The sequence below is a fragment of the Dermacentor albipictus genome, chromosome 1, assembly GCF_038994185.2.
Source record: "Dermacentor albipictus isolate Rhodes 1998 colony chromosome 1, USDA_Dalb.pri_finalv2, whole genome shotgun sequence".
NCBI lineage: Eukaryota > Metazoa > Arthropoda > Arachnida > Ixodida > Ixodidae > Dermacentor > Dermacentor albipictus.
Window position 1 is genome coordinate 160833601 of NC_091821.1, and position 22786 is coordinate 160856386.

General features: G+C 46.6%; 1 protein-coding gene across 4 annotated transcripts in view; it reads right to left on the bottom strand.

Annotated features, from left to right (window-relative positions):
- The window catches only part of CadN (neural cadherin), a 300943-nt gene that overhangs the window by 45886 nt on the left and 232271 nt on the right, over positions 1–22786 (bottom strand). For all 4 annotated transcript variants that reach the window (XM_065443455.2, XM_065443446.2, XM_065443469.2 and 1 more), the window contains exons 17-20: positions 11812–11927; positions 8969–9133; positions 7023–7168; positions 43–218 (exon numbers count right to left, since the gene is read on the bottom strand). In XM_065443455.2, the coding sequence (XP_065299527.1) occupies positions 43–218; positions 7023–7168; positions 8969–9133; positions 11812–11927 (603 nt within the window). The remainder of the gene's footprint in view (positions 1–42; positions 219–7022; positions 7169–8968; positions 9134–11811; positions 11928–22786) is intronic.

Genomic DNA, 22786 nt, shown 5'->3' on the forward strand with positions numbered 1-22786 from the left:
TGCTTGAGCAATGGCTAACTTCAGCAGGCTTCATTTACTTACCAGCTGTTCCATTTTCCGTGACATTACCCGTGTAAATTGCTGATGGGAAGAAGGGGGCATTATCATTGACGTCCTTGAGGTTGACGAGAACGTCCGCAAAGCCCACCAAACCGTTGCCCCCTTCATCCTCTGCAAAAACGGTGAAGCGCCACTGGGAACGCCCATGTGGAAGGTCCCTGCATAGTATTCAATGGCACACAACATTGAAAGCAATGAAGAATACAACACAACAACATGAAGTGCTTTTGTACTACCTTACTTCTGTAACAAACATTAACGAAATTCAAATGTACATTACAGCTCCCGACCAGTGGTAACTGACCAAACTAAAGAATCTATCTGAGAAAAGTACCAGATACATACTACTCGTCAAAAAAGGAGAGGGAATAACAAAAAAAGAAAGCGAAAAAGAAGCAACTAGATTTCAGTGGTTTTAGCAATACCTGGCAACAGTGAAACTAAACTAGCTGATCCATTAAACTGCAAGATATATTGACAGCAATAAAGATGGCAGAAATAAGAAAGTAAATAAGTATGTTGTACCCATATAGCCCAGTTAAAGGGACACTAGAGCGAATTTAAATTTTGTATGCAGTTTACTGCAGACCACATTCACCACGATTCTGCTGGGGTACTTAAAGCTCTAATTTATCTATGAAATGCAAAAAGACAGCAGATAGCTAGTGACTCCCTCGATGTCAGTAAAAACTGCTGAAAGCGATAAATCAGGAATACACATGTGATTGGTTGACATCTATACTTTTTGTGACCATGCTGAAATACTATGAAATGTGAACCATTACATTTTCGCAGAATGCATACCTAACCAATATATTTGCATATGTGAAGTTTAAAAAAGTATGGATGAGAGGAGAGCAGGAGCACAGGAACAAACAAGCAAGGTGCCAGTCCTCTTTAAAGGAGTGCTGGCAGTTTTATTGTCTAACACATTCACGGTGACGTGGGTCACGAGTTGGTCACGACAGTTACAACCACTATGCGGCTGTGCAGGACTTTCTGCAGTGTGAAAGACGTCTGCTAGAAATCAACGTAGATAAAAACAATTTTGATGCTTCTGATTTGACACATCGTGGCGCTGTCTCTCTGTGCCTCGAGGAAGTGTCAAAGGAGCGCAGTTCTTTGGCGACTCTCACCAGTATGTCACGGTGCACCAGTAGAATATAACAAGTGACCCATCAGTCATCATACACAGAAATAGGGGGTTCCGCAAGTGCAGCCACACTGAACATGTTAAAGGCAACTGTAACAAAATTTTACTTTGGCTAAATTGGTTGTATATGAGTAGCCTATGCTATGGGAGAAATTTTCGCAAAGCTGTGGGCCTGGTAATTGAATTTATTAGCAACCTTTACATGGAACCTAAGCAGATGATGCGAGCAGTGATTAGAAGATATAACGTCAGTCCCAGTCCATCACCTCCGAGAATTTTCAGTATGTCACAGACAGCTGTGGCTGCCACCTAGTATCAATGGCCATGCCAAGAGAGCTGCATATTCCGAGTCATGCATCACTTCTGGCAAATGGTAATGATTTTCCAGTTTCAGTATCAAAAATCACTATTTGCGAGCTTTTTGATTATACATTCACTCGCTATTCCAGACGTAAAAGTTTGCACGAAGACTGCTCTATATCTTCACTACCTGAAACTAGCCTTTTTAAGTGGTCCAAAGTTTTGTTGTAGTTGACCTTTAATGGATAGCTGTCAACCATGTGACAAGCCCTGGAGTGGAGGGTTGCATGAGAGAGGCTACACTCATGTGCCAGAATGAAATAGTTTGCGAGTTGGCATTTTCTTTTCCAAGCTGTAATGAAAACCCTTGATACAGTAAAACCTCGTTGAGGGGGGATGCTAGGCTGAAGGGTCAACTTTTGAAGCGCTCAACCAATTTCCATGAAATTTTCACGGGTAGTTGATCTTGTTGCCATTAGAATATATTCCAAATGTCAGCACCCTAGTGCCACGAGAAAGAAAGTTATAACTGTGAAATTGAACAATATTGTGTGTCAACTCACGGAAACTATCATTTACAGTATAATGAAAATATACAAATTATTTGCGATTAGATGCCTTCTAGAAGGTTTATAGCGCAGGATAAGGTCAGTTGCACATTTTTATGTCATTTCTGTAAAAATGCCATCACTCTGAAAATAAGTTTATTTTTTCGCTGTCATTACATGCCAAAGATCTGCTAAATATTATATGTTGGAAAACATTTAGGCATCTGAAAAGTACTTCATTTTGTTCCTCACAAGATTTAAGTCTAGAAAAAACGTAGGAAGCAGCATTTGGTGAAGCAGTTTGGAAATGATACTTTTCCTAAAGGGTTTTTTTTTTTTTGCAGAAAGTGTGAACTGAGAAAAATCAGTTCAAAGATTTCAGAGCATGGCATTTATTCTTATGACCAGAAATAATTAAAGTGCCCTGCTGCATATGTCAGGCCCTCCTCTTCAACACGACGCTGCTCTGTGGCTATAGCTTCAAGGCGTCGTCTCTTTTTTTCAGCTTTACACCTATTGTTAGGAATGGCCGTACGGGGTGACAACATGCCAGCTTTCAGCCCACTGCACGTGTTTCAATCTAACCGGCCGGGGCGCACTTCAGAGAACTGCAAATAATCGGCAGCCACGTGGTGCGGGGTCAGCTCAGGAATGTGCTACCCGCCAGCGCCACCCGAGACGGAGCAGAGTTCAACGAAACCCCTCTAACACCGGCTCCGGACTATTACACTTGTGTTTGTGTGCAACACGAATATGTCAGCCCGCCTCCTCCAAAAGGCCGGGTCATCTACGATGACATCGAACGATGACTGGACGTACGTTTCCGTCCACTGGGAATCATGGGGGGTACCAAGTGCTTATAAGTAGCGTTTGGCGGCTGCTCGTTGTGTGCTCGTCGTTGGGAGCCAAGTGCTCGTTGTCATGCTAGAAATGTACTTGTGAGCTGTGTGCTCGTAAGCTGTTTACTGTATGTTAGTCTGGCGGGCTCCATATGGGAGTCATGCTAGACTGTCGATGTATGTCTTGTTCAAAATGTTAATAATGTAAATAAATCCTGTTCACCGAGTTCCTCTCTACGACCTTCAACTCCTTAAAATGGTGGCAGCGGCGAGGTCGTCCGACGACTCCTACATCTGGTTGACAGCGGTAGGATCGTCCGACAACTCTTACACTATCTATCGCTCTTGCCTGCGCTCGTAAAATGGCTTGCTTCGTTGATTCCGCATCGTGCTTATTCGTATGGACTCCATGTTCAAGTTCCAGCTTGTTGAGAACTCTCTTGATGTCACATGCTCCTTCATTGAATTCTAGCACAGCCAGGGCTGCTGCAGTCTCCACTGTTTTCAGTGATGCGAATTCTGTCTTTGGGCACCTTTTCTATACAAGAGCATTGAAGGACTCGTTTGCATTCTGTGTCTGCATCCTTGAACATTGCGCAAGAAGCTCTGGCTTACTAAGCCTGTTGTAGAGAGGCACCAGCTCTTTGGTAACGTCTCTGCTGAAAGCTGGACAATGGGATCTTGGCACTGATAGCTTGCCCGCTGCAACTAGGGCTCTGTGCAGATTGTAGTGACACCAAGAGTCTCAGAAAGCGTCGCAAATACTCCTCGTTCCATTTTTTTTTTTTAACATCTGGAGCGTTGTATTTCAGGGCAGATGCATAGTAAGCAGCGAGTTTTTTTTACAACACTTTGCGTCTGCTTCCCCTTCCCTCCTAGACTCCTATCGTTTTCTTTATTTTCTCAATTCCAGCGTACACTCTTTTCGCAACATGGTTTATACAGTCCTATTTCACAATCTCTTTATTGTATAGCTTGAGGCTGGAGACATGCAGGAAGTATTTGCTATTGCCATCACAGAGCACTGTGGTATATTGCATGTTGTGATGCTCCTTACAGCGACTGAATATTGCGCCTGCAGCTTGAACCACCATGGCATTGGAAGAGCCAGCGAAATTCTTCTGGCGGACCTCACTGTGAACTTTTTTCCAATCTTCATGTCCATCCTCACCTTCTTTTGGACCATAGTTGCAGCCATGACAATAGTTGCACTGTACAGAATAATCCAGCACCAAGCCCGTCTAGAGCTCAATAGCTATGCCGAGACCAAAGTGCTAGGTATAGCCATGTTTAAGCCAAGTTCCGTCATGGCTCACACACACATCCAAAAGATCAGTGGGGCCAGCAACGTAGTTTATTGCCCTCACAGCAGCCCCGTCTTCAAGCATCACATCGCCTGCTGCTTATATAGCAGCTCTGTGCACCTTCTCTGCCACTGTTTGGTATGTCTTGTGGTGCATAGGAACCGGTGTGTCCATGCCCCAATAAAGTTTGCCATGCTTCTTGTAGTTCATGCCACAGTTACGGCTTGCAACCATGAGACGCACTTATAGCTCAGACTGGCGACTAGACTTCACAGGTGAAGCGTGTGCAGCCTTCTCGACTTCCACGCACCTGCTGCACATCACGACAAATTCAAGATTCACACCCACAACGGTTTCTTGTAAATCTAACGAATTTCCATGACAATGTGGACACAGAAGTGATGTTATTAACTCCTTGATTGCTGTAACGTTCATGTGACGGTACCCACTCAGCTCGGGCATTTCTTCCATCTCGTCGTCAGAATCATGACCCTGGCAAAGTAGTGCGCCCTTCCTTTCAAATGTTGTCAATTGGCACTCATTACTTTTGGTAGGACCAGTAGTATCCCCAGATGACGAACATCAACGGAGCCTGAAGAGTTCGCTTTGATCACCAGCGGCAGGCATGGGTCTTGCGAATGCCCAGGCAGACGCTCCACACTTGCAGGCGGTCGCCCAGTGCTCTTTAGGCCTCTCACTGTTGCGGTGCGTTTACGCTTTCCGAAGCTTCTCCATGTCGACGACTTTGTTACGGGCATCTTCTGTCAAACCACCCGCTCATTCCAACAAAGTCGTGGGAGGAAGAAGTGACGCATACAACCAGCGCAGAACGCATCCAAAGCAAGAGAGACGTCGAATGGCGCAAAAACAGCGCTGCGTGGTCACATGGCGTGTTTCCGCCAATTGCATTTTCGGTTTCGGTTTTTCCAGCCACTCTGCAGTTGGCGTGGCCAAAAAATATGCCTTTCTTTTTTTTTTGCTATTCCTTACTGCTCCGGTGTACTCTCGATAGAAGGTCGCTCCTGCCTAAAAAGCGTGAAAAACACACTTCCTAACGTGGGCATTCACTTTGCATTTCGTTTCTTGCCCACTATACGGCTGTGCCTGGAAAAACAGCGTTCAGGGTCGCATTCGACGGGTAATGCATGCCACTAACTTGTGAAAATTCATTTTCTTCCTTTCTACTGCTCAGTTACCTACCCAACTTGGTGAGAAGATTCTTTATTGAACAAGCAATTCAAAACAACTCAAATAAAAAACTTTTTTTTTTTCAATGAAATGGGTATTTTAGCTCCGCATCCCCCCTTAAACCGTACCCGCTTAAACAGTAGGTTCGTTTCAAAAGTAGTAAAGTCGAATCCCCGACTCAGCGGCCATTGAACATAATGTGTTTTGTATCCGCATAAACTGTACCAGCTTATTGTGTACGTATCGGTTAACACGGTGTTTGCAATTTTCGTCGCGCAAGCACGGCTGTGCGTAGTCACCATCGGGCAGCCTGGCAGAACAACAAGCCTCACAGATCAGAACAACGGCCTCCAAGTGCCCTGTACGTTTGCATGTGAAGCCACACCAACATCAACATCATTTCGGCGCCATGCCAGAGAGTGTCGTGGCGTCGTGCAAGTGAGGACTCGCATCATGCCGAAGCTCGGATAAAAAAAAAAAAGCCGATTGCTCAGCATAGAAGAAAAATTAGACATTGAACGTGACACGAAGAAGTCGGTGCTTGCACGCTACATGGGTCTACTGTTGACTACGGTGTGTGGTATTTGGAATACGATGCAGTTGCTCAGCAGCACTGCTGCAACCACAATGAGATGTTGGCTATGAGGTTCAACTTTTCGTCATCGTTGCCTCTGTTGTTGCCGAAGTGTCGCCTAGCGACAGTGATAAGGATGACATGGAAAGCGGCAGCACGGGCGATTGAGGCCTGACCGTGGCAGAAGCTGCGCATTACGCCAGGCTCATAAATGCAATCGTCGTGACGAGAACAGAACCCTGCAATGAAAAGGTGTCCCGCGACTTCTGCAACGCTACCGAGCCTGTGCATGGAGAAAATGCTACGCCAATGAGGAATCTGCCATGCGAGTGTTTGCCGAGAAGAAGGGCCTGGCTGAAAAGCTGGCTCGCAGCTTCAGTAAGTTTGAGGCCGCTGTCATCGCTGCTAGGCCGCCGCGGCATCAAACGAAAATAACATTTTTGTCGCGCGTAGTAAATAGATACTGCATGTTTTTTCCCTTTTCATTGCGCTCTCTTTGTGTTCGGTTTTTGACAAGTAAGTGGGCGATCTCATGCTACTTCGGTTAAGGAGTACTACCGTTTAGTACGTACTTTTTCTGAGCTCTGGCCAACTACGGTTTAACGAGGTTTCACTGTACTGGCTTCTGGTGTGCGTGCCAGAGACACTTTACTTAAGGGTTACTTATTCAGTGCTCCACATGCTCATGTTTCATCATACACCTCTATTTTTGCATGGCACTAGCTATCTGACCCAGCATAAAAAAACTGAGCTAAGTGCAAGGCGCATGTGGATACCACAGCACCTACTATAATAAATATTACTAGCATGTTGCTCATGAATGGTTGTTTTAACATGTCATCAGGCATGCTGGAAGTACAAAGTGGTGTTTCTCAACCCATGTTTTTAGAGAAATATATGATCAAATGAATAACAACCCACAAAATGCGGTACAAGGAATCCAAATCCAAATTGACTCAAATAATAAAAATATATAATTTTCTTTATAGTCCCTTCAATAATGAGGGCACCATATAATGAGGGCACCATGTAATAATTTGGGCACCATGTATTTACCTGTCTAATGGCTTTAGTACATATATCTCTCCAGTAGTTGTGTTGATTGCAAACTTGCTATTACCGGGGTCTTCATCAACACCTTGACCCGTCAAAAAGTAAACTATCAAGGACTCTCTGTCCTTGTCACCATCAGTTGCTGTCACCTGAAATATAAAAAAAAACAAGTTCAGCACAATAGACTATGAAAATAATAAATGTGGCATTGACAACATTTAAAAATATTATTGGCTGAACTGCCTGGCCATTGCACAGTGAGTGGTGTCCAATTACTTGGACAACAGCCCATTTAAAAGAAAAGATATCCAAAATGCTACAATCTGGTTATGAAAGTGCATGCTACTCTTGTTTGGCGTATTAAAGGCACTGACAGCCATGTACAATGTCCAACGAGATCAAGGCACAGATGAAATCATCAAACTTTGTACTTATGGAAGCAGCAAGCATGATGTTTTCTCTTGACAAATTACTTCCTTTAATTTGACACAGAATGGTTGCCAAATTGCAAGCCATCACTATGTGGTGAACTATCCTTAAAACTGCTCGCACAGAATGTGACATCACATACAAGCTGAACATTTTTTCAGTTGCTTTTAGGACTACCCCCTTAGGGCTCCAGAAATTTCAATGAGCTTTCTATCGCACCACAAGAAATAGGTTTTGAAAATTGTTTATCAGTTCATTAAATGACTACTGCCCTGCAAGATCTCAAATATTGCATACCTTGCTAGCTACAATGCTTGACAGCTATTAGTAAAAGTAGAAGGGGTTTATTACTTTTATTTTGTTAGTATACAAAGACAATGTTTTGTGGATCAATTAAAGTTAACAAGGATATTGTTCAATCCAACAAAGAATGTATCATGCAAATACTTTACCTAAACCACAGGCAAAGAGTAGAAGGTAAAATGTTACATGCCGAGCAACCGAAATATTCAAGCAGCAGCATAAACAGTGCAAGTAAGAGGTCATGCAAGTATGGAATCGCAGACTGATTCCTGGGATGCAGTGACAAGCATGCTGGACTTTCCTCACCTTCCCAAGACAAGGATGCCATTAGAAGCCATTTATGTTCTAAAAAACTGGATAGCCATAATTATAAGACCACCACACATGTTATAAAAGACTAATTACAAAGGGGCAAAGGTACAAAGAATAATTAGAGGCTTAGTTTGGATAGACTAACGAGAATGAGAAAGAGGAAGACATCATAGACAAAAAACTAGCATCTCATATTTCCACTCATTAACTATGCAAGGGCAAAATAGGGACTCTTAGTTGTGTCAAAATATTCACTTAGCTGACAGATTGTTTGAAACTCTTCCTTTTCTTTTTTAAAGGACAAAAAAAGACAGCATGTTGCAACATGTGATTCGGTTGTGTTTCATGGCGCAAATATTTTAGGAAGCCTGAGCAACACTAAAGCAGTCTTAAAAAATCAGCCATTAAAATTTTGTGGAAGGCTTTTGAGGTATATCATAAGCAAAAGAAACAGCCAACTTCTGTGAAAACAAGCTAAGTTCCATCAAAAGAAACTTGAGAAGTGCCAAGATATTTGCACTTCTCTACTGAATTTAGAATGAACTGAACATTACCAGTTTAAAAGCAGTAGAACCAAGTAACAGATCGACAGATCCTGTTGCTTAAGTTCAACTAGGAGAGAAAAACATGTAAGTACCAATGTTGGAAGGTTTAGAAGAACATTAAGACTGTAAAAAGTGAATAATCGACAAGAATAAAACTTTAGGATGATGTATTTTTAACCCAGTGATAAAGAGAAAACCACCAAATGTAGAATTATATCTAACACACTATCTCCCTGTAACAAAAGCTTGACAAACTTGGCAAAAGAGCCTAGAATGACAAATTTTAATGTGCACTGTGTGCAACTTTCTGTCCTCAAACTTCAAGTTCCAGAGACTGTTATACATATAAGCCATGCATACCGTCATAATTTTCATTGGCAAATTGTGGGAGACCTCCTCTTCGATGGTGGTCACGTATGAAGATTGGCCAAAAACAGGTGGAAGATCGTTGACATCTTTGACGTGGATAAGAACTGTGGTGCTGCCCTCATACAGGGTGTCCGATGCCACCAGCGTCAAGTTAAACTGGCACCACAGCAGCACAAGGCCAAGGGCAGGGAAAGAATGGGGGGAAAAAAAGTGCACACTCAGACACATGCCACTCATGCAGTGCTAGGCCACCCTTGGTGGCACAACACCACCTGGCTAGACACGGTGGTGTTCTTAAAGTGACTAACATCACAACGAACCTAAAAATCATACGTTTTTGATGGTTTCATGCTAAGAACGAAAAGGTAATTTACTGGATACAGCAAAGCTATAGAAGAATAAACAAGGGGGTGGAGAATGATGAGATACCTGTCCAGGCATAAGCAGACATGAATGTTTGCCACACCGAACCAAATTCAGCGCGACAGTAAGCACAAAAGAAAAAGCAAGATGGGGAAACATAAAACACATGGTGCTTCAAGAACTGAGACAACAGACGCAAGGACTATTGAAGCACACACAAAACATTGAAAACTACCACGGACAAAAATAAAATATATGCATAGCCAAAACTGTGTCTATATTCAGACTTCATGTTCAAAATGTCATGGCTAATGGCTTCTTTCAGAAGCCTGCATGATGCAGCACATTAAATGAATGTCTTGACTGTGCCCATTTTGTAAACTCTTGAAACAGTGCTGCAATAGCTTACCCCACTGTAAAGCCAAAGCTGGTAGTGGCACTTCTATGCACACATCAGAAAAAGTTCTGTAACTTTATAGGTAGCAGACAAGGCTTTCCATCTTTGATTCAGTCTTTATGCCAAGTCTAGATTTCCTGCAAATATGCTCACTGAGCTTATGCCAATTCTAGATTTCCTGCAAATATGCCCACCAAGCTTAAACTACGATACAAGAATAAAGCCCATGAAGTACATGCACATAGACACAATAAAAAAAAGAAACGCATGCTCTATAAAAAATAAAAGGCAGCAGCAGGCAATAAGCATTAAGCATGTCCATCGATGGAAGTGGACCTGAAGTATCTTTTGAGGAAGGTTCCGGTCATTCTCCTCAGTGATCTGGGCCTCATAAGTCGGACGATCAAAGATGGGGGCATTGTCATTGACGTCCTTGACCTTGATGAGCACTGTTGTGTGGTTCTCGTTGAGGTTGTCTGATGCCACCAGCCGCAGTCGAAACTACAACCAATAGGAGTGCACAATTCTGGGTGGCAACAATCTGCAAGCAGCCACTGAAAAAACTCCTGCCACTATGACAAATTCCCCACGAAAAATCTTAGCAGCTGGGAAAAAAATATGTCGCTACCTGCAATAGGTGTAAGAGTACTGATTACATAACACCATACCATTTTTTCAACTTACAGATGTTTCACTCATTTACATGCGTGCACACACATGTACACACTGCAAAAAAATGAAGTAAATGGTGCCTAAATGTTCTTTTACGAATTGAAATTATTTGCAGAAATGAAGCCTGTAGGCTATTTTTCTGAAAAGAGCATTTACTTTATGTTCACAATAGCATGTGCAAACCATGTTATAAAATTAAAAAAGCAAACTTATTCAATGCTCATGCTACTGATCTGCATGTCCTGTAGTACCCTTTCACTGCAAACATAGAAAATGTACATGTATCTAGCTTGCTGCAAAATGTATGACCTATCAATCATATTTGGCGGACTGGAGTTGAATTTTTGTACTAAACGTGCACACTTGTACACACAACCAGTGGCAGTAATATGGAAAAGCAAAGTGCAGAAGGCACTGGCAACTCATCATTCGGCAGTTGGTGCTGACAAGCCAAGCAATAAATTATGTTGAAATATATTTGAAGAGAAGCACCCCCCAAGGCTTCAGAACACTACAAATTTTGTATTATCACAATATATTGTGGTCACCATAAAATGAGAACAAATACATGTGCATGCCCAAGGACACCTAACCTAGAAAGTGGGAAAGAAGCAGTTTGGTCAGACTGCTCCCAACTTGTTTGGAACCAGTGTCCTTTTGCATACACACAGGTAAATTAAAAGTTTAAATATCATTTACATTGCAATGCTGCCTTTTGTCACTAGCCAGGTATTTGTGAGAGTTACAGTGGTCATTAAACTTAAAAATTAAATTCTGGGCTTTCGTGTGCCAAAACCACTACCTGATTATGAGGCACGCTGTAGTGGGAGACTCAGGATTAATTATGACGACCTGAGGTTCTTCAATGTGCACCTAAATCTAAGCACACGAGCATTTTTGCATATCACTCCCATCGAATGTGGCCACTGTGGCCAGGGTCAAACCTGCAGCATTGAAGGCCTTCCTGCTGCCTTGAGCTTAGCAGTACAATGTGGCTGATAGAAGCAAAGTGAGGAATGAATGAATGTAGAGAGAGATAAAAAAAAACACGAAGCACAAAACTTCATACTTCAGACTACTTTCTAGAATGCAGTCCCCAATGCCATCGCAAGGATCAAAGCATTGGCTGCGCAGCCATGAGAGTATAGATGCCCATTGTATAAGACAGTAGGTATGGCCAATTACTGACATCAGAAATAAGAAAACAGAGAAACATGAAAGATGTTGTAAGGCCTAAGTGATTTTATGGGTCAAGACAAGATATGCAATATCGGGCTCATAATCTATGATGACGACAATGATGATGATGATTTTTGGTGGGGGGAGGGGGGTAGCAGTGCACTGACTGTTTATGTGTTAAAAGCAGCATCATGGGCAATTAGGCCAGGAGGCTGCGCCCTACCTCTTTCCGGGTCTCGTAGTCGAGAGGGCCTGCCACGTAGATGGCGCCAGTCTCGTTCTTCACCGCAAACGCTCCTCCTATGTTCCCCTGGGTGATCTCGTAGCGTATCCTCGAGGCTGCAAACGGACAAATACGGCGACCGCCGGGGTCACGAATGGCGCCTACGCCCTCGCAGACCGCGCATCGTTTCGTCGTGAGAAAAAGTGTGCGCTCGAAAGCCGTGTGACGCCACGACTAAGCACCGAGAATGAACCACCCCATCGTCTAAAGCGCTTAACAACCGCAGCGAAGAGAACCGAACGGTCACAAGAGCGGCCGAGAGCACCCTGAACACAGTGTGTACACCGTAAGGAGACGCTACCATCAGCGTTCGTCAGCGCCCCAATGCAAGTATTATCCGTTCGCTTACACGAAGCGGCCGTGGGGTAGTGGTTAGAATGCTCGGCTTCAAAAAGCTTGATCGGTGGTTTAATCCCAGCTGCACACCTCGTATAAGCGCACGAACTCGATGGGCCCGTTTCTTAGCTCACGACAGCCGTTCAACGCAAACAACTCGGCTGATGTTTTGAACGCAACGCCAGCCTGCTCTACAGAGAGATGCGCAGCAAAAGAGAAAGTCGATTATATAGCAACTGCAAAGAAAAATTCCAAGATTACGTCAAGTGAAATGCGCAGCATAGATATCCCGACACGAAGTAGAGTACATGTTCCGGATACGGTGCACGGTATTCTGTCTTTTTTTTTAATATTTAGAGTTATGCACAATGTGATTGCACAGAACCAGGGGATGAAAGAGAATACGAGGCGATTGGGAGATGGTGCTCCCAAATACGAGGCAAAACATCAGGGAAGGCAAACTTAGGTTGAAGACAGCGCAGATATAGGTTAAGCCGTCGCACAACGCCCACACTCAGATCCAGGCGTCATTTCACGCGTACTCCGAATACCTAAACCGTTAAAATATGGACCCTCCGAGAGGGGGTGGGGGGGGGATATAAATAAAACCGCGTTTGCGCCGCACGACCATGAGCGAAATCATAAGTGTAAAAGACGAAGATATGGTACGCTCTCCCAAGGGTTGAAACGCACTTATTGCGTCGCACTTTGCGAGCGTATAATAAAGCGTCTGTGATGTCGACTGGTGTCAGACGGCAAAAGACAGCGCGCATAATTAATTTTAATCAACCGCACTCGACGGAGCTCCTTTAATGTGCAGACAAACAGCCAAATAAAATCAACATCTCGCCGACCCTTCTTAAATACCCGATCACGCATGCACAACAAAGAACGCGCGCTCATCGCTACGGAAGGATCCCTTAGAGTTTCTTTTTCCCTCGTTTCTTCCTGGCTCACGCAAAGTATCCCAAATTATTATCCCGCAGAGAGAGGCGCTTTATATTCTAATCATCGAAGTCTGCAACGACCGAAACTGCAAGAACAAGGAAAGCTGCTCCGTTTAGCTTTCATTTTTTTCCCCTTTCCCACGTGTGGACTGAGCATTCCACATAGACACCACAAGAATGCTACTTTCCGCAGCGAAATTATTTTCGTGTAATTTGCGACGTCTGAGCCCCGATGATCCAGACTGGTCTGGTGTTCGCGAGTCTCAGTGAACCTAAAAATAAAAATAAAAAAAAGCGGCACATCTAACGAACTAGTTGCTGTTAACGTCAAGCAGTGTGTGTATATCTACTGTGCATGCCTAGAAAGCTTCGCTGTAACATTTTGTGAGCGAGTATGAGTGCGAGTTCCGTTCATTTTGACGACCTACGGATGAGAGAAGACAAGAAAATCGCTTTGGTGATGCAACCAAGCAGATAATGAGCACGTGCGCGACGAGAACTACATCTAACTGAAGCTCCCAATTTTACGACAACGTCAGTTCTGACACGCAAGACAGCAAATCTGCAGCTACTGCGCTGTGCAGAGCAGGCTCAAGACAGGTCATGGCGACACCTCTGTGCCAAGACGACGAGACGGTACAACAACTTATTACAGGATGCATATAACCCCGAGAGAACGTGAAAGCCTGCGTTAGCTTGCTCACCTAACCATAGAGGAGTATGTCAGTGGCGCTTACCGTGCTTTACAAACGCTGCCTGATGAAAGCCCACTCGATGCTGATTGAAGACACGCCGCATCAGTTCGGTACGCAGGCGCCGGCTGAAGAGACACGAGCGTGATTCCGAGAGCGTTGTACGAGTAGCTATTTGCGTATACGGTGAGACCCATGGCGATTTGCAAAATTGACTTGAGACCAGCAACGTGGAGCATGACAACACATACCCCGACGTGTCCGCTCGCAGCGTGAGAGCTAGGGCGACTAGCCGTCGGACGTCTTTAAAAAGTCTCAGTTTCGCCCGAAAAGCGAAGCGTAGATTGTGAGAGCAAATTATTAGACAAGATATACGAATTAAGGGGCCCTATAACGTAAAACTATTCCAATGTGTTATTATTCCAATCTTCTGACGTCAAATTCGCGTAACAGCCGACGCAAACATCAGGCGGTGATACGCAGCGCTGCCTGAACAGCCCAATAAAGCGCTCTCCTCGTTCATAGGAGGTCACTTTTGTTCGCTTTAAAAACGAATACCATTGCCTACAGTGTGCGCCTTGTCTTATCTAATTGGCTGACAAGAGGCGAGGAGCACGCTCAAGTGGAGAGGGATTCGATTGGGCCGAGCCAGTGCATTGAAAATCGATAACCGAATGAAGAGGGTGTGCCGGCGCCTGCGATTAGTGCGCTTTCCCTTTCTTAGCTTGACGTGACTTGTCCAAAATCGCGGCGGCATGCAACGGAAGGTTAAGAATGCCGCTAAAACGGATCCTCAGCAAAGAAAAGTCGGTAGAGCGAGGTCGTATACGTGCCGAAAGTGCTCGAAAACGTTACACTGCCATGCAAGAAGTTTTATTGTGCGCAAATAAACCCATGCTTTCGGGCAGGTGCGAGTAGCCAGTGCCTGAGCGATAGGCGGCAGCCATCTTTTATTCCTTTTGGAACGCGGCAGCCTGCGGCTATTCAGAAAAAGAAATTCAGTTTTGTTCGGCATATTAATGCTTCTTTAACGCGTACACGTCACTTTTGACGCGGTGAGTTTTCGCGGTTTTGTGACGTCGCGTGACAGGCAAGTGAAGTGAGTGCAGCCCGAAAACCTTGACCAATAGCCAGGGGCTAATGACGAAAAGGCGTCGAATCAGAAACAACTATTTTTCTTTTGTTCGGTCCAATGATGCATAATCAGTGTGTACGCGTCCTATCAGATGGGGGAGTCACTGCGGTTTTCGTGACGCCGCGTGACAGACAGGCGAAGTGGGGAATGGCTCAAAAAAGCTTTTGACCAATCGCGAAGGACTGATTGCAGAATTGGAATAGAAAAGTTTGCAATAGCTTTACGTTATGGCGCCCAAGGATAGTAGTTTTACCGGCAGTATAAACTTAGAAACATTCCATTACTCAATTGACAAGTCTGGTACCACGCGCGTACAGGCAAGCACATCTCACAACTACATGTCAAACTGCTGGCGTGAGGAAGCGCGGCAGCAGCAGCGAGCAAACTGACCTTCGTGCTGCCTCTCGATTCAACGCGAACTATAGCGGCCAGGACAAAGCGCACACGAAGCTATCAGCCCCCTCGGCGCACCTACAGACTCAGTCCATATCGCAGATCGTTTTCAAGCCCGCGCGGGCGCGCTCAGCCGCACCATAGGCTGCTGCCGCGGGAGTAGACGCCATCTTGAAAGGCCAACTTTAATCTCTACTGCATATTGTATAGCTAGTTTTATTTGCATTATCTAATGCTCACTGTTTTCGCATTCTGCAATGACTGCTACAGTTACTGTTAACCTTTTGCAATACTTCTGTGTCCGGAAATTCCTGGTCTCGCCGCTCGACACTGCCGCCCTCGACTGCGTGCTTCCCCTTTCTTCGACAAGCAATTTGATGCCCCAATATATAGCCGAATAGACCTGCGGCGGCCTCACGGTCGCACAGCAGCAGCCAGACCCCCTTTCCCCTTTTTGACTCGGTAAAATCTTATCGCGGAGTGTGCGGAAAAGGGAAGTGGTGCGAGGGTGCGCAACCGAGCCGTAGAGGCTGGACGAACACAAAAATAAAGTCAGTTGTTGCTTGTTCTTCGGGGACGCATTACTCGCTTCTTTCTACTGATTTCCAGCCGCGCTCGCGTACCGCACAACAGACCGTTTTCACGGCGATACCGTGGGGGCCGCCATGTTTGATCACGTGGTGACGCGTAAATTGCTTGCCTTAGCTGCCTCCGTGTTTATAATGGATGTGCATGACGCTCTGGTGCGGCTCACCGAACACCTGTTTCGATGAATATCGTAGACTGACTGGGTGGACGACACAAAGCTTTGGCCACAGCTTCAGAGGACATGCAAGCGCTTTCGGTGCTCATTGCGCCTTATTTTGCCCGGACAGCGCATGCAGCGTATACGGTGCTTGTACTAAAACTGGGGCTAAAGATGTAAAGCTGACCAAACTTTCCACTTACGAATTAAATTAGGATCAGTGGGTTTGCTCTTCATTCTTTATGCGGCAAACGCATTGAAGCAGCGGTTTGTAGTGTTCCTGGCTCAGTAACGTTTCTTGGTGCATTCACCATCTGATTGGCTAATTTTCGCCTAAGCGCTTGCGGGTGTGCTCAATTGCGATGGATTTGTTCTTGCTCTGCACAAGGGCTTCGAGGCTTCGAACGTAGATGTTCTGTAGTTAGTAACAGCTTATAGCGAAGACGTATTATTGCTAGTCACTCGCTTACCCCATGTGGACCATCACGAAACGTTCAGATTCGAACATTCGTGTGTATAGTTGTAGTCACCGTCACCCATACTTCGGCGCATTAATTCAAGAGTGCGCCCATTCACTTATTCTCGATACGTTGGCGATAAAGTGGGCGTAAGTTTGCGTGTGAGTTGGGGTGGTTATGTGTAGATAAAGTGCGCGAAACTTACTACGCCATTAAGCGGCGCTACTCTCTCTCACTGTGTAGCGAGCGCTTGAAGCTAACGGCTTTCAAAAGCGCAATTCTCGGAAAGCAGAAACCACGACACGAAACAGGGATTGAGATGAGGACCCCGTGACGGCGCACACATGATCGCAGCTACAGCAGCAGGACTATGCAAAGCTGCGTCATCGTAGTGAGGACTGGACGGCGCACTAACACTTTTCACAGACGACGAGACGCGCGTAAAGTCGGGTTTCTATTCATCCCGGCTACATATGACCAATATGGCGCTCCTAAATAAGCGGCGAGCACACACAAATGAAGGGCGCGAAGAGCACGATGTGTGTGTGCACACGCACGCACGCGAGACTCCGGCGAGAACCGCTGGTGTTCGAATTACTGTCAGGGCATTGAGAAAGGGTCGGGGCACTGGATAGGACGCGGCTGATTGGCTGCAACATGCGGTCAGCGACAGTATAAGCTCTCATCCCGCGAACTCGGCGCCGCTGCGAGAAGCGGTCCCTTTAGGAACAGCGCTAATCAAACCAGCAGCTCCGCCGGCGATTGCACCCGCGCGGGCTAGACATTCCGGCGAAGGCAAACGTACGTATTCTTTCCTCACTTCATTGTTCCAGAGTGAAGCTCTTGCTATACGGGGTACAGGCTCATATAACCTGGAGGCGAAAATCCTCATTTTGCTGAGAGTTCTTCAAGGCGTGTACCAACCATAAATTCCGTCTTTCTGCGCATTCAAGCTTAAACAGAAACATCCTGCACCAATTGCGATGGGAGAGAGGGAGATAAAGAAAATCTTTTTAGGGCCGCAGCCCGCCCCCCAAGCAAGGACCAGAGACCGCAACACGACGACCTACACTGGTAGAAGCCGCACAAAAACTCCCATAGGGCAGACACATATACAGCGGTGCTCGTTCGCGCAGTAGAGCACGAAACATTCAGGATGAACACTCCGAGTTCAAGTCGGCACAAGAAATGCAATCCAACACCGTCGGAACCACGGCAATGTTTGTGCACAAGGCGTACGAGACGGGGTACAGAAATAACGCAGGAGTGAATTATTGCGACAAGCGAGGCAAAGTCCAGAGGGGCCGCCTTCTAGGCAAGGCAGCCCCTGCGCCATCGCAAACGCGCGGCGCTTGTTAAACATTTGTTCGTCGGGTGCGTCCCTCAGAGGCCTATATACGGTAGCCGCGCAGCATATAAAAAATCCTTCACAAGGTCCCACAAGCAAGCGTTTATGGGCCGAGCTATAAGGCAACGACGATGGAGCGCGCTGCCCGAGACACAAATCGAGTCAACGCAGAGCGACCAACAGCAAAGAGCCAGTGGAGTCCTGCAGAACTCCGCGAACTCGATACGCCCGCTTCTTGTTTCCCAGACATCACTAAATCTTCGCGAGGTGGAAGAAAGGGGGAAGGTGGCATGCACGTCTACGTATCAACATGACGAATGCGGCCAGCACATCGCTTTCAGTGCAGAAGGCGGTGACCGAGGAACAAAGCAACGGAAAAAGCTCGCGCATGTGCGCGTGCTGCACGTGTAAAACACGTCACTCACTGAGCTCCTATTCCGCGTCACGTGCCACGGAATTCGAGCATGGCATCTAGGGCACGCCTTGCGACACTACGCCATAAAGAAGAAGAATGCTTCGCGTGGCGGGTCTCAAAAGCACTGGCGCTCTCACAAAGAGCGCCACAATCCAGAGAGCCGAAACTGACTTCTGCCCAGACTGATGGCGGCGCGTACTATTCCCGTCGTGCCGTTTGCACCGGCCTTGCAGTGCGAGATTCGAGAAGCCCGTTGCTTTTTGTTTCACCGCGAACCACCGCCTTCGAAACGGGGCGATATCCAACATTATACAAGGGAACAGCGCGCGCTTGTTGGGCGCTCTGAAGTTCAAGCTATCGATCGATGCTGCAGCAATGACATAAAGCAGGCAGGTGGAGAATATCTAGAACGCCAACCGCGACAAAGGCACCGATTAGTCCATTGCGCACTCAAGCAACCAATATCGACGCACGCGCACGATTGTATCGGCTATCTCAGAGAGCTCCGAAACGTTCCGCTGTGGGGACAGTGGGTTGGAAAGAAGGAGGTTCACGCGAGAGATGGCACAGGCGGTCTCAAAGCGTAAAGATATAAATAGTAAGCAGGGCAGGATGATGATTTCCAACCGGCCGATTCGCGTCCGGAGACTGACTGGTGGACGGCGCAGTGACCCTGACGAATGGGCGCACCCCTTCGATCGAAGAATGCGCGCGCCCAAGTTTCCGAACAGTCCGCGGCCGTCTGGAGGGAGCGCAGCCAGACGCGTGACTTGAAATGTGCCTGAGCTGCGGGGGGCGACACGAAGGCGCCGTCGCCCCAGAGAGCCCATAGTCCGGGAACAAAACAAACTCAAAGCTTCGCTGATGGCGTTTGAGGCGCCAGGCGGGCCTTGAATCGTAGAAAGTACACGGCAGCGAAGACAAAGCGGCCAGCAGCGCTGTTGAAACTGACGTCCACGAAGCGAGCGTCCGTCTTAGGAAAGAAAAAAAAAAAACCAGAAAGAAAAAAATAAAATGCTAGAGAGAACAAGCATGTAGGAAGAAAAAAAGGGAAAACAGAAACGGAGTGCAGTGAAAGACACGGTGCAGCGTATAGTGTGCACTAGCACCTCTAGTGACCCAAAAGACAGTCTTGTCAATCGGATGCGAAGCGTCACGCCACGTTCATGGAATCACGTCGCAACAACTGCATGCTTGACGGTGATGTCGAGTCTTCATGGCCGCTTTGAGATTAACTGAATGCTAACTCATCACAGCCACTGGAACAAGCGGCTCTCCGAGACATCAGCGACGGGCCGTGGTCAGCAGCTAGAGGGTGGTCCGGAGAACAGGAACGTCGTACCCGCGTGTGCCCGCTGCGGAAAGTTGACCGCCACAGTATACGCTGTTCGAATCAGAAGCATGTGCAACGGCCCTTCACGCACACAAGCACGTGAGCCTTCTAACCACGCCAAATAAAACTTCGGGCCACAAATACCGAATTATGAAATTATTTGCCAGTGTTTCGCGCTCAGGCACTATCGACTTCTGTCAAGCAAAACTGGAATTCAACCTCGGAGAGCCAAACGAACAAGTCGCACAACATAGTGGGCCTTGATGTTTGGGCATAGCTCGACTACGTAAGCTCGAAGGTTCCAAGTCGGCTCCTGCCATACAAAAAAAAAAAAAACCACACAAAACGAGCCCACTATCGCTTTCATAATTTCCCACCAGGGACAAGGAAAAGCAGGGCATTTTTGGTCCTCATTAGAAGGCCGCAAAAGAAGGGACGGCCGCGATAGGCTAAGCGGGCCAAACACTGGCCAAATGAAAAGCCGATACGTAATACACGAGAAGAATAAGGAGGCCACGGCAGTGCGCTCAGGGCAATGAATTACCTCGGAGCGGTGAAAAGACACGACCGTGAAAAATGACGGCGCGCTCAGGGCAGAAAAGACGTAGGTGAAGCGGAGGAGGAGGGGGGCGAGCTGAGACGCAAATTGAGACGCGCCGGTGGGTCAGGACCCCCGGGAGACGCGAGATGCCGCCACACTTGGGAGAGGAAGAAATTAAAAGGAAAACTGACTATTCATGCCGAATATGGCAGCCCTGTTCCGCTAGCCTGCTAATTGGCATTGGCGCAGAGCAGGCGCTGGAGCGAGCGACGCCTGATTAAAAATTCTCGACGCGCGCGCCCAAATTAATTATCTTCCGCAAAGAGCACGACAGTGTCCCTCGCCAGATCACTTTTACCGGCGTTTCCACTACTCTTTATTGCCTTCGCCCCAACGCAGCCCACCCCATTCTCTTTCTCTCCACCGGCCGACCAGAGAAGGACCGCTCTCGAGAGCCACACGAAAAGAGATAGTGTAAAAAACAGAGAAAAAAAAGCAAACAAATATAAATGTGCAGTACCAAGAGTCCACGACGCGGTTCAGCACACTAGCGAGAAGAAATTTATCATGAGGAAGGCGCAGTCACATAACGTCCCGCCGCTCAAGCGTTCCCTGCACTCAATGGAACAGCAGGGAAGAGGGCAGCGAGAAAATATATTGCTTAAGAATTTAACATGCTGCCGACCCTTCGCCTCCTCCTCGTGTTCTCGGATAGCAGAGACTGGAGGTGCGCACGCGATACAGTAGCAGGACTTCCTGTACCTATCAGCAAGACGTAAGGATTCTTTGTACAGGTGCACGGTCCGTTACTCGAGGAAACACCTCACCACTCATGATGCCTTTGGCAGGCCGGACCGGCGGCCGCCTGTAAGAAGTCTAGGCCGGTTAGCTCGCATGCGCCGAATCAGGTATAGGCGGAAAGGGGTTTATCCTGACCGGCGCTCCGAAGAGTAAAAAAAAACTTTCTACGTGCTTCACCAGCCGCACTCAAGTATAGGCATATAGCTCTCGTATGTGCGAACTAAATGGTTTGTTTCTGAATAACATACGGGTGCAATGAGGGCGAATCATGCCGCTCGGAGGATGACTACACAAACTCGAAGAGTGGATACATCTCATAGGTTATACGTAGCGTGCTTATTTGTATATGTATGATCTGTTACAAACACATGCCAACATTTGACTCTTTTGTACTACATAAAAGCTGCAGTCACGAAAGGTGTAAAAGTTACTCCCCTAGTGGAATAAACTAATTTTGTCAATAAAGTTATGGAAAACAACCATATTTTGGTGAAATCACAAAAAAAAAACAAGATAGCAGAAGACACGGGAACACAAAAGATGTTAGAAAAATTGCCAACCTTTTCTGCTTTTTTTTCCACAAAAGTGTTCTAACAGTGCGTGGTTCTTTAACGTGCACATAAACCTAAGCATCCGGGCGCTTTTGCATTTCGCCCCCACAGAAATGTGGCCGCTGCGGCCGGAATCAAACGGGCACCCTCGAGTTTGACAACGATACGCCGTAGCCACTAGGCTACCGCGGCGGGTCTCCGAAAAAGTAGGACATACCGATACCATGACGGAAAAGCGGCCCTATATAAAATGATAATGGTAAATTATTCGGTGAGAACTCTATTTCGATTCCTTTGGCGGAAAAAAAGGTAGATTAAAAGCAGATAAAATAGGTAAAACATCCCTCATTTTTTTAAAATCTAGAACCAGAACCCAACCGAAGTGCCATTGCGCCAATGTGACGTCACGGACGGACTTCAAGGTCCCATCTCGTAAAACTGATTTGGGCGAGTTGGTTCATAGCTATTCAAAAGGCGCAGTGCGACTGGGACGGATAACAAAGAAACACAAACCACAACACAAGCGCTGTGTTGTGGTTTGTGTTTGTTGTCCGTCCCAGTCGCACTGCGCCTTTTGAATACCTTGTGTTCGGCTTGCCCTTAGCGCAGGAAAAATCATTAAAACTTGCCAAATCTTTGGTTCCCTTGAGTGCATTGCCATCCTTGTTTGTCGATGAGTTATTACCTAGACCAGAGTAGAGTAGACAATGTCAACATCCACCACGTCACGGAGAACTGGCGCGACAACGTCAAGGTGGCGCTATCACACACAGCCTGAAATAAAGCCGACGAAGACGCCACACAGACCCCACTTCAGTGAAAGAAGGCCGACGACGAAGATGCGGAAACAATCCAGCGAAACGCGACACAAGAAAATTAACAAGAAGGACAAGGCTGTCAAAAAGTCCACCCGCATGTCAAGCGGCGTCCTCCACAATTCGACTCTCAGCGGCATACTGCGTGGGGGGGCGCGAGAGAGAGAGTTGACCACCTTATTTAAAACGAATAATGGAACTGGTGGATGCCCTCAGTCCAAGACCTCGCTGGTGCTATCTTTCAACGCAGCGTTGATGAATTTCACCAGGTACTCTTGTGACGGTAAGGAGGTGGCTTCTGTCAGCCATGCAGCCAATGGGGTAGAGGAGTGGAGGGACAAGGAAGATGAGGGGGGAGATGCAGGTGGGGGACAGTGCCACAGAACGTGTTGGCAGTTAGGGTAA